This window comes from Ptychodera flava, chromosome 15 (genome assembly GCF_041260155.1).
Source record: "Ptychodera flava strain L36383 chromosome 15, AS_Pfla_20210202, whole genome shotgun sequence".
NCBI lineage: Eukaryota > Metazoa > Hemichordata > Enteropneusta > Ptychoderidae > Ptychodera > Ptychodera flava.
In genome coordinates, this window is record NC_091942.1 from 35743621 (window position 1) to 35760876 (window position 17256).

The 17256-nt window shown below is 38.1% G+C and overlaps 1 protein-coding gene across 3 annotated transcripts in view; it reads right to left on the bottom strand.

Moving 5' to 3' along the window:
* Positions 1–899: 899 nt before the first annotated feature.
* The window catches only part of LOC139152029 (bile salt-activated lipase-like), a 37621-nt gene continuing 21264 nt past the window's right edge, over positions 900–17256 (bottom strand). The window contains exons 1-12 of one of the 3 annotated variants that reach the window (XM_070725113.1): positions 14041–14229; positions 13349–13489; positions 12558–12762; positions 7849–8579; positions 6993–7146; positions 6228–6413; positions 5480–5673; positions 4691–4838; positions 4286–4476; positions 3794–3917; positions 2694–2835; positions 900–2364 (exon numbers count right to left, since the gene is read on the bottom strand). In XM_070725113.1, the coding sequence (XP_070581214.1) occupies positions 2034–2364; positions 2694–2835; positions 3794–3917; positions 4286–4476; positions 4691–4838; positions 5480–5673; positions 6228–6413; positions 6993–7146; positions 7849–8472 (2094 nt within the window). In that variant the 5' untranslated portion in view covers positions 8473–8579; positions 12558–12762; positions 13349–13489; positions 14041–14229 and the 3' untranslated portion in view covers positions 900–2033. Of the gene's footprint in view, positions 2365–2693; positions 2836–3793; positions 3918–4285; positions 4477–4690; positions 4839–5479; positions 5674–6227; positions 6414–6992; positions 7147–7848; positions 8882–12557; positions 12763–13348; positions 13490–14040; positions 14230–17256 lie in introns of those variants that run through there. The other 2 variants (XM_070725112.1, XM_070725114.1) reach the window with 2 other exon arrangements.

Consider the following 17256-nt stretch of genomic DNA (forward strand, 5'->3'; position numbering starts at 1 on the left):
AGGTGTATCCAGATTTTTCTGATATCTCTGTTGAAGCGTTACTTTTCTCACAAGCAGCAGAATTATATGAACGAGCTTGGCTTTTTTAAAACGTTGACGTAGCAGTGACCAGCATCCCTTCGTGAGTTTCTGATTCGTCATGTCAGCCATTTTTACCATTTTATACCTACCTTGTCATTTAACATGTAAGTGAGAATGTATAATTACTGAATTTTTTTTTTTTTTGTTTTTTTTTATTTCATTAAAGGATATTCCAGAGGGCGGTTTGCTGACCAAGTGTCGGATTCCTACGTGTGCATGGCATTGCAAAAAAATCCATTCCCAAGAATCAACGACGTCATATGTTGGCGCTATGGACTTTCGACGAATAGGCCATGGCCTGAAATAATACCCGCGTTGAATCGTCAACTGATGAGAAAAGTGACGATAACTCTGTTTAGAAACGATATCCACAGACGATTTGCAGTATTGGCTGAACAAGTTTGTATACTAGAGGCGAGAAAAATCGACGGACACGTTTATCCACCAAAAACTTTACTCTCATTGATAATGGGCTCGCAATGTTATGTTTGTTTCCAAAGACAAACCCGGATAAACTTTCTTGGCGACAAAATTCGTTGCAGAGATGAAGAGACTGCCTAGTATTGGTATTGCCAGCTGAGGCAATATCTACTGAGCAAATAGATTTAATGTGGTAAATGAAACAATCAAGTGAACATTCCCCAGAGGTTTTATTCACACAATGGCATCGATACATAAAGTACGTCGCAAGGAAGTGAAACATGCAAATGCCGTAATCCAGCGAGAATTCATGTCCGGCTATATAAAAACCACGTTTCGCTGTGCCCATCAAATGGGAAAAAGAATGAACAGTTGATTATGGAACACACAGGACATAATTGTGCAGTGAAGGGAGAGCATCTCCTTTATTTCAATATTTTTTCATAAGTATATGGACTTTATGGTCTCTGTTATGAAGGGCCAATTATCAAATGTCCAATGTCGATCAGACGTATTGTGTATATTGCTGATGATCGTCGAACTAGTTATGAAAATGTCAATTCCAAAGGTGAAAGATATTTGCATTTCCTAAAAGCAAATCTTCGTGCGAAATATTTCATTTGAAAACAAAGGCAAACTTCCCTATGTCGATAATGTGAACAATTAAGATATATTTGCGAAAAGAGATTGAAGACTGATAAAAAGTTTGGTTTTGCTAATTGCTGCTTTACTGTTTACATTTCAAGGTATTCGTGATTACAAACGTTCAAGCCAGGAACAACAGAAGAGTGTAAGTGACATCTTGATTGTCGAGCGGCGACAAAAAGCAACCACACAACTCAAAATATCGACGTCGAAGAATGTGAAATGTCCAGCCATGTCAAATATTGTGTGGTTACAACAATTGTATTTTCAATATCCATAAATAGATAGTTGAATAAAATTGAATAAAGAGATGTCTGAATATTACAATTTGTATTTATGTCTGCGTTTTTATTTGGAGGTAGGTCGTGATATTGTCTTGAGGCGTAGCCGAGAGGCAATATCACGACCGTACCGACAAATATTCATTTTTGAGGCATGATGGCAGAAATTTCATTTGACGAAGTCGAGTGAAATTTCTGTTACCATTCTGAGAGTTCACCAGGTTGATATCACCACCCACCACAAAAAACATCAACTCAAAATGAGATTTCTCCCTACAATTTCACCCACTATATCTATTGTTCTATTGGTGACGAGTTGTGTATGATTACTAGACCGGCAGCAGGCTGCTTAATCGAGTTAAGTCAAGCTGACAACGTACTCTTCATTCATGATAATGATGACGACGATGATTATTATGGTGATGAAGACACAGACTGCTTATAGAGGAGTTGTCTGAAGTATATACATTCTGTATATGATCAAAAATTGGCTTGTTGTGTGTACAGCCTGTCTCACTGCCAGTGTTGGCTTAGTGCACCTAATGAGAAGTCAAGAGCATTGAATTTCTGAAAGGTAGATGAATTTCATTTTCTGATGAAAGCAACTCATTTTCGTATTATGTTGTTCATCATGGCGATTACTAGAAGACTACAGAAGACGATACCACACAGAAAAGAGCGTTGCCCTGCACTAACAGGTGGTTCTGTCTCACATGGTGGCGCTGTTGGGCACTCTTCACACACTGACTCGGACTCTCGCGATGCTGACCTCACAACCTTGTCCTCGTAGTCCATCCAGTAAGCATGGGCGTTGAAACGTATGGGTTCATCAACCATTTTGCTGATTGGATGGTCGATGTGAAACAGTTTCTGGTTGCTCATGTTGAATTTCTCCCACTCGCCCTCGACGTGTGGTACCTCTGTTACCGTTGGATCTCTGCAAGACACATATGAAACACTTCACCCTGACTCATGATCATTATAATGAAGGAATAAACTCCTTATAATAACATATAACGTTAAACTTTCAATTTTTACGAACCAATCTATCAAATATCATCCTTTCCCAATCATTGACATATCGTACTACCTAAACCATGTTCAGAACATAATTTAACATTTTATCGATGCAAACATAAGTGATTTAACTTCTTGAATATGATTACCATTTATGCCAACGTAGATTAAATATAAGTTATTTTCAAGAGTAGCAAGTTCAATCGCAATAATTAAGCTCGGATTTGGAATACACTTGACATGACTTACCCTGTTGTAGCGAAGTTATACCACAATCCCTGGACTGCATCAGTGACCTCGATATCAGCCTCTGTCCAGTTGATAAAGGGGTACTTATCCGGCATATGCGGTGTTCCAAACGTAAACCATAGATCGTCGGTGTGAATGGCACCTTAAGAACGATCAGCATGTACGTAAATCTTAATCATACTTTAATAACATAAACATAAGGCCAAAGTAATTAAATTCTTTGTTTTGCGTCCCTACCCGCCTAGGTTTTTAAGGTTTTCATGGAAAACACACACAGTGTATTTGAATAGGAAATCTTAGGACATAACCGCTTAGCTTTTCTGAACAAAAATTTTGTTACAATTTTGTATTTGCTGCAATCAAATTACAGTGTGTTAATTTTCTTGTGTGTGTTTTTCAGCCGCTTAGACGCGTACCTTTTCCCATTTAGAGTGGACGCAAAACAAAGAATTTCATTACTTTGGCCTAATCTGGAATATACAATAATCTAGAATTTCGACATACATCTGTGCTACGGCTTTGCTTTAAAAAATTATCGTCAGTCAGTTCAAAATTACAAAAAGAATAACCATAGACCCTAGGTAGGGTCTATAGTATATTTACTGAAAACTCTGTCTGTCTGTCTGTCTGTCTGTCTGTCTGTCTGTCTGTCTCTCTCTCTCTCTCTCTCTCTCTCTCTCTCTCTCTCTCCTCTCTCTCTCTCTCTCTCTCTCTCCTCTCTGTCTCTCTCTCTCTCTCTCTCTCTCTCTCTCTCTCTCTCTCTCTCTCTCTCTCTCTCTCAGTTCATAACATAAAGGGCATTTTTTCTTCAGACAGGCCCTATTTCCCAAGAATTTAACTGTATATGGATATAGAATTGTGAGATCGACGTAATAATTCTTGATTCTATTTACTTACAATAGCATACAAAAATAGGGGATAATATTTCTCATTTTTAATTTTTATGCAGACGTCTCACTTTCATTTCTTGACTGATGATTACACTTTATGACTTTTCGTATGGCTTTCTGATTGGACAAGCCGTTTCTGATTGGACAAGCCGTTTCAGTCGGCCTATGCTTGCTTCGACCAGATTGAGACAACAACATTTCCCCTCTTACCCATCCAATCAGCAAAAAGTCCACTCGGATGATTGAAACGGTAAACATAAGTGTCCAGCCCAGCAATGGATCCCAGTCTCGCCTGCCAATGTATCCCAGCGTCGAAACTTTTTTCGTCCAAAAGCTGCCAAATATTACAAGAATGGTCCCTATAAAGTATCACCTTGGCTAAATCTAGGTCACATTTGATATCTACATAGCATGAAAACCCGGAACATTATTTCTCAGGTTACATTTAAAGCAACACGATATATTTATTTTCAAAGATATTTGTTCCTGAACATTATTATGGTAGTTTTGAATACGAGTGAAACAGGTAGCTGTTACACAACGAGTTCGACGTCAACTCCGTCCTAACCATAAACTTATTTTTTAAATCAACACTATTGACATATCTACGAAAGTCACCTAGTGTCAAGCTATTCAATGCAGATGGCAAGGAATGTCGTTTGAACGGTGATTCAGTATTTGTAAACTTCAGTCGATTCTTACCTCCATATATTCATCTCTGAGTAACATTTCGTCTTCAGGATCTTCCCAGGGCGTGTAGGCATATTCTAGAGCATTTGCGACGTCTTCGTAAAATGGGTTGTCAGAGTAGTAGGCTCTTGATTTTGCATAATTTGTTATCTCACGTATGAATTCTTCATGAGTAATTCCTTTTGCAGGATCCTCAAAAACATCTGAAAAAAAACTTTAAAGTCTTCATTAAGGTATAAAAGTTTGTAGGCTGTGATGACATGTAGTCTAGGTATGTATACTACAAATTGTCACAGAAAAACAAAACGAAGACATTTGGACAGCATGCATGCTCGAAACCACAAAAGTAAAGTGATATTAAGGCAGGAAATCAGAAAACACATCTTTCAAAATAGAAATACTTAAAAACGCACGCACCCATATCTCTGCTCTTTTCATCGCTTGTGTATCCCAGCATAACGGGTACGTCAGGAAATTTGCCATTTTTCATCAAGGTCAGTGGTATGTCAGGTAGGAAGCCGCCCTCACCGTCTACGACTGGTATAAAAGCCCTTGTATCGTGATTCTTGAAATAAAGAAGTGTACAAATCCTTATTTGATAGAAATATTGATAGGTAATCGACCTGGTTAAAAGTTAACTTGCCTTCTGACGACACAGTGTTTGTCTATGTTGTCACTCTGTTGCTACAAATCAGATTAACCGAGGTCAACCCAGGGGAACGGAATTTAGCCCCTGCTACAAACATGACATTTTCTCGACTGACACTCTACAAAATATTAATGTTTGTTTTACATATAGATGACTAACAAGAGTAACCTGTGTCAACGACATGTATGGGATGACTCTTACAGATAGCTGCACGCTGGAGACATAATATAGAGCTTGCAGCGACACGTCTTCAGAAGGGTAATGCAGATATGTGTGAACCTTTGGTCCATGTTCCTACATACATGTTTCATCACTAAAAACGTCAACCCATGGTGATCTGAATTACTAGCGCATAGCCAAGTCTACCTTCTTGTACATGTTCATCCACGCGGCTAAGTTTCCTTGAATGATAGCTACCAGTTTGATATTGGTCTCGCCTTACTTTTTATCTCATCTGATACTCGACATCACATGATCAAGAAATACATTTCACACAGCATTTTGCTGATTAATAGTATTTGACACTCATTTGACTGTCGTATATTCGTAGTTCATACCATAGGAGTGTGATATGAAATTTCCAAGGGATCTTTTGTCCGTAAGCAATCGATTAATTCTGTGTGTGGTTGGCGTGGACAGCCGATATTATCTGCCAATCCGTAAGTACCGTTCAACGGATCGTATGGAGGAACCAACACGGCCCATCTATTTAATGGACTGCCACTTTGCTGTATCGCTCTGTGGAAGAGACCTAGAGTGTAGAAAAGTAGATTGAATGTACTAAATTGTAACATACACAAGCAAATGTTGAAAGCTAATTAAACAATTGCAACCACAACATTGTGTAAGTTTATAGCATATAGCTATCAGTCTGGTCTTACTGTCAGGTCAACACACTTAACAATTTCCCTCATAATACGCTTTGTACTTAAGTACGATTCACAACCGTTGACAAGTATCTACTCTACGTAACTGCGAGCAGCACAAAATTTTGAGAGCAGGCGAAACGAATGTCGATGGTGATTGCAAGTTGGGATCAACCATTATGGAGAAGCCAAACAAGGGCCATGCCACAAAGCTATTCAAAATGCGAAGCAATTGAGGTAAGCGGTTTAGAATACTTCTAGATGCGGACCGTGTTTTAAAAACTACTATGCAGTAGGACAAGAAGTACTTCTCATTAAATCTATCTAGCGGAGAGTATATCGGCATCTGCATTTAGAAACCAACATTTTGCACTTTTTGCTACAGAACCTATAAAGAACAAAGTAATGACAAAATGTTACCAATACCGTGATTCATTACCTTCTGACATTGGTGATAGAAGATGAAGGCCAACACTAGATGCACCAGCGCTTTCCCCAAAAATCGTGATCGAATCCTTATCACCATTGAAGTACTCTATGTTTTCCTTCACCCATTCCATTGCAGCTACCTGATCTAACATCCCATAGTTTCCGGGGGAGACGTCATCCATCGTTGACAGGTATCCTGCGCAAACATGAGATACATTATACGTAAGGGAACATTGACATAATATGCTTTCAATAAATCCCCGCACATGTCTGAACTCATAATAATAAAGATAGCAGACATTTATTCATATTATTAACATAATTGTAAATTTTTACATTCATCAGAAATCGTCCCTTACTGAATAGATATATTCTAGATAACGCGCAATAGACACAAGTACAGAAATGATACACTTGTGATTACGTATTTGAGTGAAAGTTCAACTTTTTAGTTCCGCTTTAAGCGACGCGGAGCTTATCAAATAGGCTGATTGTTTGTCGTCGTCCGTCCGCCCATCGTCCGTCGTCCGTCAACAATTGCCTTTTTCTCTGAAATCGCATACCAAATTGCTTTGAAATTCGATTTTTGACAGTTTTTGTCAGGCTACCCTGAAATGAACGATCAAAGATTTCCAACTACTTCATCAACACATGTGTCACAAATAGGTATTCTCTACATAACATAACTTGGCTGTATCGACCGAAAGGTCGCTTGTTTGAATAAGCTACTCGACGAGAAATGGATTAGAGAACATTCTAGTCAACGATAGTTTACCTAATGCACCAAGGCGGTAGTTGAACGTGACAACCACGACTTCATATCTCTCTGCGAGAACTCTGCCGTCATACAAATACATAGATGTACCAATATTATAGCCACCTCCCTGAATAAATACCATCACGGGATATTTCTTCGCACTGTCTTTTTTCTGGGCATTAAGGAAAAAATGTAATTGTAGCATTGCCATGGGTTTTAACTATCACACATTTGATGCCTAAGTGCCACTTTATCGATGAGTTAATTTCACACTTGAAGTTGGAGAGGTGATCTGATGCCTCAGAAAACATGACAGCGATGAGTTATGAAATTCTTTGCAAATCTACCTTCGTATAAGAAGACATCGAAGAAGTAAATTTGATTAAAAATTGATCAGAAGCCGTTTGTACTGTGGCAGAACAGTCACAGGTCAACTTCTATCTTACAGACTTCCTGCTCTTTGCGGCGAGCGGGAACACGGATCTCGTAAATTAAGGTGCTAATCATTTACTTCTATATTGATGTAATTCCCATGTTCATAATCGAGTTCATAATCAACAGCAGAGGTCAACGTGCATTTTTATAAACATATCAATTTGATAGATGTTTAAATGTAAAAATCGTCCCCTATCAATCTGTTGACGATGAAACGATACAGCAAATTTTCTATTTTCATGAAGTCGAAAAGGCAAAGCTTAAAAATTTTCCTCAAGCATTTCAGAGTGAGCAGAGCAGCAGAGCATTGCAAGCCTTTGAGAGTCAGTTAACTCGTCTCTTAGAAGTACTAAACACTACTTAAACAAAACACAATACCTTCAAAGCTAAATAATTTCAAATCAAAAATTCCAAGCACAAAAATGACGGGATACTCAACCTGTGGTGCGTATATATTCATGTAGAGACAGTCTTCGTTCAGAAGGTCACTAGATGTCAAATTACTCTGAGAAATATTTCTAATCAGACCGATGATTCGTTCCAGATCGATAGGTAAGTTATCGATGATTTCTCTGATGATATCTTGGATAGGTTCTGGTAGATTAATTGGAGGTTCTTGGTCTGGTGCGATTATTTTCATGAATTCTGCCGCTATCATCGTCTCCATAATTGATGACTGGGGGAATGGCGATGGAGGTCCAATTGGAAGACTTGTAGGTATTGGCAAACTTGGCAAAGAAAAATTGTAGAAAATGGATCCCAACTGTGGACAAGCAGGTCCATAGTATGTCGAATCCCGTTCACCTTCCCATGCCGGTGCTGGTCCAGGGGGTCTGAAACGCAGATCTCCAACTGGTGCCGCAGCGAATGGAATTCGACCGAAAAAGTTGACGAAAAAGTCTCCGGTGTCGTCCATTTGGTACTGTCTGCCTTTAAAATATCCCTGTGTTGGAACGTTGACTACCACAGTCTTACCATTGTAGTTGAAACCGACTGATCTTTCTACCAGAAAGATGATAAAAGTGAGAAAAAGAATACCTGTTTTGGAGTAGCAGCTCGTCATGACTCACTTTGTTTGATGCAAGCGTGCACCACAAATAATGCTGATGTAGCGTTGTGTCAGTCTACTAAAATGTAAATAAGTCAAGAGCTGATCATGTGGACCCAGATCTGATAAAAAAAACAGAAATAGGATCTCCTGATCACAGTGATAGAATTTCTTGCAGCAAATGGAATTCTGCCGAAAAGGTTGACGAACAAATCTCCGGTGTCGTCCTTTCGGTGTTGTCTGTCTTTAAATCCCCTGTGTGGGAACGTTGACTATCACCGTCTCGCCATAGTAGTTGAAGGCATCCGACTGGCTAAGTTGAGACGAATAATGCCGTTCGTAGATCCATTTTTGTCATTGCAAACACAGTAACATATTAACAGTTAATGTGTATATGTATCTATGTGTTCATTAATTTACTCGCCCATTGGAGAGAAACTTTGAACTCGTATACTTATGCCCCTCTTGACCCAAATTCAGATTGCATGGGAATTAAGTGGGCATACTTCGAAGTTCGATATCGTCGATTGTGATTTAAATTCCGAATCAAAAATTCATTCTCAAACAAACGTGTAACACTGTCTTTACATGAAATTACTTTTATTCTCATAGAATTTTGTAAGTGGAACATGTAGTTTGAAGCATCTTTCAATTTAAGTTTGTTTATTGTATCAGCGTATTAATGAGTACATGGTGAATATCGCTGAAGACACTCAATACTTGATAGCTTGCTTCCGATTGAATGTTTCGTGGTACTGATATTCGTCATTTATTCTGGTAAACACTAATATTTCCAAAGAGCTTTCAGCAATTCATTGATTCCTTTTGAGATCAGGCAGCGATGCTTACCGATGCCGCCGCAGTCCAATTGTCTTATTTTACTGAAATGCCCGTTTTTGACAGGACTTATCCAAAGACAGTCACACCGTCGAAATCGACAATCTCATTTGATAGTTTGAATATGAAAAAATCGTAACTTTAAAAGGAGTCTATTGTTTGTCTTGCAATCAACTCATGGTATATGCACCAAAATAAGCCAAGGTCCACACAACATTAATTTTTATCCCGTGTTAAAGTTTATTAGAGTTTGTTCCATCCTATACATTGATTAACTACAGGGTTAGATAATAGTTAACGTTGGTATTGGAAGCTGAGTTATGTTAATTATCAGAAAAGTTAATATAAACACCACAAGGTAATTCTGACACGGCTGTCCTTAGGATAAGGTCGACCGGATACATGTATATCTGATAAAGAGAATACAATTACTGTATCACGTCAAACTAATGCATTAGGGAGCGTTCAGTTATTATGACCGGGGGTGGGCCGGCAAATTCTTCCTGCGCATCTGTCAAAATAAGTGAACCCCCTACCCATTGCACAAAAATTGATGACCCCACCTTTTAAGATGACAAAAATTTCATGACCCCCACCCCCACCCCACCCCACTTTGATTGAGTAAAGTGCACAAACAAACATCTCGGGGGGACGCGATAGAATCCAAAAAGATTTTCAGATTTTTTATAATAACCACCTTACAAACTCACAAGGTGTTAATGTTCAAATTTCTTCTTCTGGCTTGCTATAATTTTGAAATTACCCCTCGAAGGGATTGGCCAGAAATTACAGCTGGATCGCAATATTTTTGCGCAAGCGTACGTGTACAAAATTTTGATATTTGGATTTAATTGATAATCAGCTGTTGATAATGTTGATTCACTATACATGGTAGTCTATGAGAAAACTGTGTAATACTTTTTCAATACAAAACTAGCAATATCTATGCATTTATAGACATTTGATAATTGAGATAAATGTACTTAATTGGTATAGGCTTGTTACAACAAGTATGTGCATAAAAATTGGCTTTAGAATTTCACCAAAAATGTTCATCGATGGGTGTCCATGATAAAATTGTCAATTTTTTTTTTCCAATGAAAAACTTGCTATACTATAGAAATAACGGGCGACGCGCTGACTATTAACGTTTATTTATGGGCAAGGGCGAGAGAAAAGCCAAAAATGAAGCCGAGCCCGTTAATTTGGCTTTCGTCTCGCCCACGCCCATAATAAACGTTAATGGTCAGCGCGGAGTCTGTCATTTCAATTATATTATCAACGAACCCGAAAAAAAGTCAAAATTTACGAAAATTTCCCCTGCGAACGACAAAGGGCCCAAAACCTGTCAGTGAGTAGTACGCGCGCAGCAAAAATTTTGCAAATCCGGATATTTTTTTGATAAAAGCGTCTAAACTTTGCCCACAAATGCTCCATTTTATATTGTGGTTGATTATGATCTTTGTAAAAATCCCAATTTTCGTTTTAAGGTAGAACGCACCTCGGGGACAGAAATTCGGGCCTTCAAATTTTATCAATTTTATTCTAACCTACGACTTGTGGGGGCTCATTTTGAAGCTCTTGGCAAAAGGAAAATTTTCACCGTCTTAGATTTTCAAAAATCGAAAATTTTATTTCCCCATATAGTTAACACAGATGTGGCAGCCATCTTAAATTTCAAATATAGGAAAATGTTAGGTAGTTTGTTTCTCAAGTACTAAGGTTTACACGATGGCCCCTGATTTTTATTCTTGATAAGGCAAGAAAATGGTTGCAAGTTTCATTGAGGAAAGTTTGAGCAAAAGTTTAAGTCTTTCACTATCGAGGTGCATATTACCTTAACTGTAAAGTTACTATGTTTCCGATGTTATTCATATTCACGGGCATGATAACAAACCATTACTGTGTATTTGTGGGCAGTCACGTGGTTCAGCTCGACCAATAAACCGCAATGGACAGGGCATGGTAATATCATCGTGCATATACAGACCTTCGAAAACTAATATAATTGTACTCGATTAGAATATGATGGATAAAGGTGCATATTATGTGTACAAGAAATCTGATTTTGGTATTTCACTGAAAATGTCCATCCACTATACATGGGAGTCTATGAGGAAACTATGAATATTTTTTCCAGTTAAAAACTATCTAAATCTGTGTATTTATGTACGTTTGATAATTCATTTTAAAGTACTTAGTTAGACTAGGATGGTTAAAGGTTGATATGTGTGCAAGAAATTGGATTTTGAAGTTCCACAGAAATGTTGATTCACTGGTTTATGAGAAAACTATGAATAATTTTTTACAATGCTAAACTAACTTAATCTGTGCTTTTATAGGTGTTTGACAATTGATATAAATGTACTTGATTCAAATAGGGTATTTGAAAGTTCAGATGTTGACAACAATTATGATATTGGAATTTCATCTAAAAGTATAATTTCACTTTTCATGGTACTAGTAGTCTACAGGTAACTGTTAAATATTTTCCCTGACAAAACTTGCTATATCTCATAAGGTTAGCTGCGTTGTAAGTAATAGAAATTGTTCATTACCCTCAGTGAGCTCGATTTACAATAAGACAAGCCTCAGAGTTGCCAAGGCAAGATGTTCATGTGACAGATAATTATACTTTTGTTCAGATGTACAGTTAAATGACTTCAGAGAATGAAATCATGCCGCGAATCATTTTTATCTCCCAGAATATTTCTGAATACTGAAACTGCTTTTTGACGGGACGGATACTTATGAAAATTAAGTGCCCCCCCCCCCCCCTCTGAGCTGTTTGAAAAATACATGACCCCCCTTTGCAGTTTTCAAATTTAAGGTGACCCCCCTGGATTTTGCCGGCCCACCCCCGGCCGTAATAACTGAACGCTCACTTAGGTGCAAAAAATATAAACAAATTGTGCATTGAACAAAATTGCATCGTTGACTGCCTTAGTAAAATGTGGAGTTGAAAACGTATGTTTGAAAGAGACTAGGACTGTTAACTGGCGAAATGTTTCACATGACATTCTGTTAATCGAACACTCCTCCTACTCATTTAAGGGGAAAGTATACAATACCCGAGTGCTTGGCTATTAAATGATGTATTTAATTCCAGATCTTTGGATTGAATGTTACTACTGGCATATATAGTGTAACTGTTTCCCAATGTTGAATGTAGTGAGTATTAAAGAGATGACAATCAAGCATCCTGGCAACAGGCTGTATGCACTGCTGACAAATTCATCGCAAGGTGGGAAGCTAGGACACACCTCGCACTCTTCCTCTTCAATTTCTCTGGATGCAGACAGGACAACTTGGGGATCATACACCATCCAGTAAGCATTGGTATCGTAATCCACGGTTCCATTCAACATTTTGCTGGTAGGATGTTGAATGTGGAACATTCTCTGGTTGTCCCTGCTGTACCTTTCCCACTCACCATCCACACCTCCCACCTTGGTCATTGTTGGATTTCTGGACATAAACAACATTTTACATAAATCTAATAGTTTTCGGGCCAATGAACATGTAGATCAATTTTTCTATGTCCCTGCATTCTAAATTTTTCATTCCCATTTCTTTCGTCACATACCAGATTGTCATTGACAATTGCGGTCAAGGGCACTTCGCAGCTCAACATCCTATATCATATAGGATGTTGAGTAGTATAATCATGGCGGATAACAATCCCAGAGACCTAAATTTCTCACACAAATTACGATTAGCGCACTCATCATATGTTAAAATTGTGGAATCAATTGATTTCGTCTTGGATGTAAAATAAAAATGACTGTAGACAGAATGACTGATCTTTTTTTGTTTTCAAATCGTCAATCTTAAGTCGACTATGAATTTAATTGTTCAGTCAACGAATTAGCTGACGTCATCTAAAGGAGTCATGATACTAATACTATGTAAATCACTAACTTATCTTTCTGTTGTGACTACTTCTTCACAACTACATTTTGATTATTTGTTATTATTGTTATTTTAGTGAGAAAGTAGTAGTCAACAGTCTTCGCAAGTTGCTCCGAAGGAACACCCCGGATCAAGGACTTACCCAGTAGTGGCAAAGTTATACCAGAGGTCCTGGACAGTGCTTGACATCTCTACATCTTCATCAGACCAACTTATGAAAGGGCTTTATCTGGCATATGTGGTGTTCCAAAAGTATAAAACAAATCTACTGTATGAAAAACACCTGTAAAAATAACAACACAGATTTTATAATAAATTTGGTGTCTGACACTACTGAGTACCATTCTGTATCATCGCTAATAATACAGATACCTCATAACACTCCTCGGTAGATGTGAAATAAGCGTACTACGGAGATGACGTAACAGGCAGATTTTGAGTCGTAGCCAAAAGACATTGAAGCAGTGGCTTATTAAAATGATGCACGTGTACTGTATTGTTTGGGTCATCGTAAGATTAAATACAGGTCATGTGAACAAGGCAAATCTGGATGATAGAGAAATTCCATCACACTTTAACAGTAAAACTGGCTCGAATTCTGGAAATTCGATGTTCATGCAACATAAACTTAGTGAGGAAAGCATTAATATCGTGACGTGCGAAATCATGAAAATATCTCTTTAAGGTTGTCATCATTATTTTTTCCGATCACACCATATGTATCATATGCATGCGACGCAGTGAAGCAATAACTCGCCGATCAATTATTACCGAATGTCTTGGGCGGAAGACAGTCATCGACGAGAAGAGTGGAACATGTAACATTGGACTTACCTATCATGTCTGGCAAATTGCCTTGGTGATCGAAACGATAGACGAATGTATCCATTCCTTCTTTAGAAGTCAGCTTGGCTTCCGAGTGTATGCTTGCATCAAACATCCTGTTATCCACAAGGTGAACAAAGGCGAAACCATTTACTGTAATTATGATTTAATATATTTTATCGAATGAAATTAGCATTTTAATAGGATAAAATAGAATACGATAGCTTAGGACTTCGGTTGTAGGTCAGTCGAAGATAAGTGATGAAAGATTTTACCGGAGCGATGTCAGAGAATTTTCTCACCATGTAACGGCGTACTGGGATCTGGCCTTGACGGTACAGCAAACTTGACACATCATTTGGTGAGTAAAATATACTAATATGCATAAAAGATAAGGGCTTCACAATTTTCAGAGCAGTGTTGACGTTTATCGCACATAAAAAGAGTTCGATGTGACGCAATATTACCTTACTAAACCCTTAATTGTGTAATATTCACAAGAGTACACATATTTTTATATTCTAAAAGGCTGCAGCTCAATTAAGGAAATGCAAAATGAAAATTGATTCACTCCCCGCATTATTAATGCCCATAAATAGCGATTGATGCGATACTACCGGTACAATATCGATAAATGCAGATGAAGGAAAAACCTCTCATGTCTGCGGTATTACAGCAAGAGTATCGCTTGATATACGTCAAGCACATTCTACGTCAATGCACGTGGAAACTATTTGGCATGGCTCTCCAAAGCACGGTTTGTTTGGTAATCAGAAGTAAGTTGTGTGACTGAATAATTTTACACAGTCTGTCCGTAGAAAATGACAGGGGCTTAACCAGCTTTCCTTTTTCAAATGTCCATAGTACCAAACATTTCAAAAGGCCTCATACTCTGTATAGAATATTTGAAAACCATGCATTCATGGGTAGAATTGTGATTTCTGTCTCAGAAAAGGAAGAAAGCTTACCCTAACATCAAACCTTTCGTAAATCAGCAAAGAAAAGTATGAATGATATATTGATCATGGATTTATAGCATGGTGTGAATACGAGAAATTCAGAGAAAAAAGCTCGCGTCTGTCTGCTTCAAATCTGAAATATTGTGTACTTAAACGACGTATGTCGCTTGTGCCATATTTACAGTTATACACTTGAACTAGGAGTTAACATTACAACTTTCATTTCAAGGCCCTTCACAGACTTTACCTTGGCATATGCGTCCCTCAGTCTCAGTTCGTCTTCTGGGTCTTCCCAAGGTGTGTAAGCGTACTCCATCCACTGCACTTGCCATAGCGTCGTAATCTACCGTATCTGAAAAGTAGGGCCTGGCTTTAGCCAAGGCCATGATCAGGCTTTTGAACTCATCACGAGGCACTCCGTTTTGAGGATCCTCAAATCGTGCTGTCAGAAATGTCAGAAATAACGTAGTGCACGGTGTACACGGAAAGAAAATGCATAAAGAAAGAAATCAAAATCTGGAACGACATAACAAGCAAATGTGACGTCATAAAAATAATTACACGATATGCAAGCCGATTTCATTTAATTGTGTTTGTCTGCCACATTGCTTGACCTATGCTTAATCTATTTGCAATAAACATACACGCTTTTGTGTGTTTTACGTGCATAGAAAGAAAGATGGATGACATGTATGGTATGGAGGTACAGGTGCTAATACATACATGTATAAGGCCAAGAAAAATAAAAAGTTTGTTTCTCATCCTAGACAGTACATATTGCAAAAAATAATGCTGTGACGCCTTTTTTTTTCTCTCCTTTTTATTCTTCAACCAACAAGAACGTGCAAAAAATAAAAATAACACAGAAATGCATGCAGAGATAAATGCACAGCAGTGTTGCTTTAATATCTGTGTATAGCAACATTTCTGCGGTTTGACTTTTAGTGCAGCAATGCACAGTTTTGACAGCTTTAAGGGACAAAGTCGGCCATTTTTCATGAATTTTGTTTGGTGCAAGATACTACTTATATTGTTTGACATGTTGAAAGATACTGAATAAATGGGTGACCATGCATATATTCGACCCCGGTTTTAGACAAATCAAATGAAACCATCGCGAAAATGAATTAATGGTCATGACCATTAATTCATTTTCGCGATGGTTTCATGTATCGTGTCTAAAACCGGGGTCGAATATATGCATGGTCACCCATTCATTCAGTATCTTTCAACATGTCAAACAATATAAGTAGTATCTTGTATCAAACAAAATTCATGAAAAATGGCCGACTTTGTCCCTTTAATATAACATTGACGTAATATATGTACAGTTCCGAATGGAATGTTAGTGTCAGGTATTTTGTTTACAGTTCTGTTTTATACAGCACTGTGTTATGCGCTATCGTCGCGTATTGATGCGTTTATATTTTTTTCGTTTTATTTCCTCGTGAGCAGAAAAAAATTGTTGACGCTGCGGGCCTGAAATGACGCGCGCGAAGATGAGAAACAAGCTTTTTTTTATATTTCTTGGCCTAACACGCATTTTTCTTTCGCACACTGGTACAAAATCAAAATTATTTGAAGATAAGTATTGTATGATCAATTTGACAATGCACCTACAGTAAGCAAGTGGACGAGTTTCGTCCTTTGTATATATATCATCATCAAGGGAACTTTGTGAAATCTGCCCTCTTTCATCAAGTTCAATGGCTCATCAGTCAGAAAGCTGCTGTCTACCACTGGGGTAAAGGTCATACTGTCGTAGTTTGACTGAATAAATAAAAGAGAGGTTTTAAATCAGCCCATATTTCATGACCATACCAGTTCATTGGTTGCCATTTTAGATATTTACGTTCCCTGTTTTGGTGTCATTGTGCCCATTCGATGATGTCGTCCAAGTAAGAACACAGCATGTGATTTTCCATTGAATATACTGTACAGCGCCATTGTGTATGTGTTCATAACAATTAATAAGAATGCCACATATACTCCTCCAAAGTACAACGTCAAGATGTTTCAAACTAAATTGATATTAGAAACGTGCTTTGTAGATTTCACGTGTTTTAATTAGGTGATAATCGATCTGAATGAATAAGGAAACATCTTTACGTCTAGTGTTTGATAAGAAATTTCCATCGCGTCCTTAGTCTTCAGACAGTCTAGCAAGGCGCTGTTGGGTTGACGAGGGCAGCCGATGTTATCTGCTAAGCCGTAGGTACCATTGAGTGGCTCATATGGTGGAACCTGTACGGCCCATGGGCTGAGC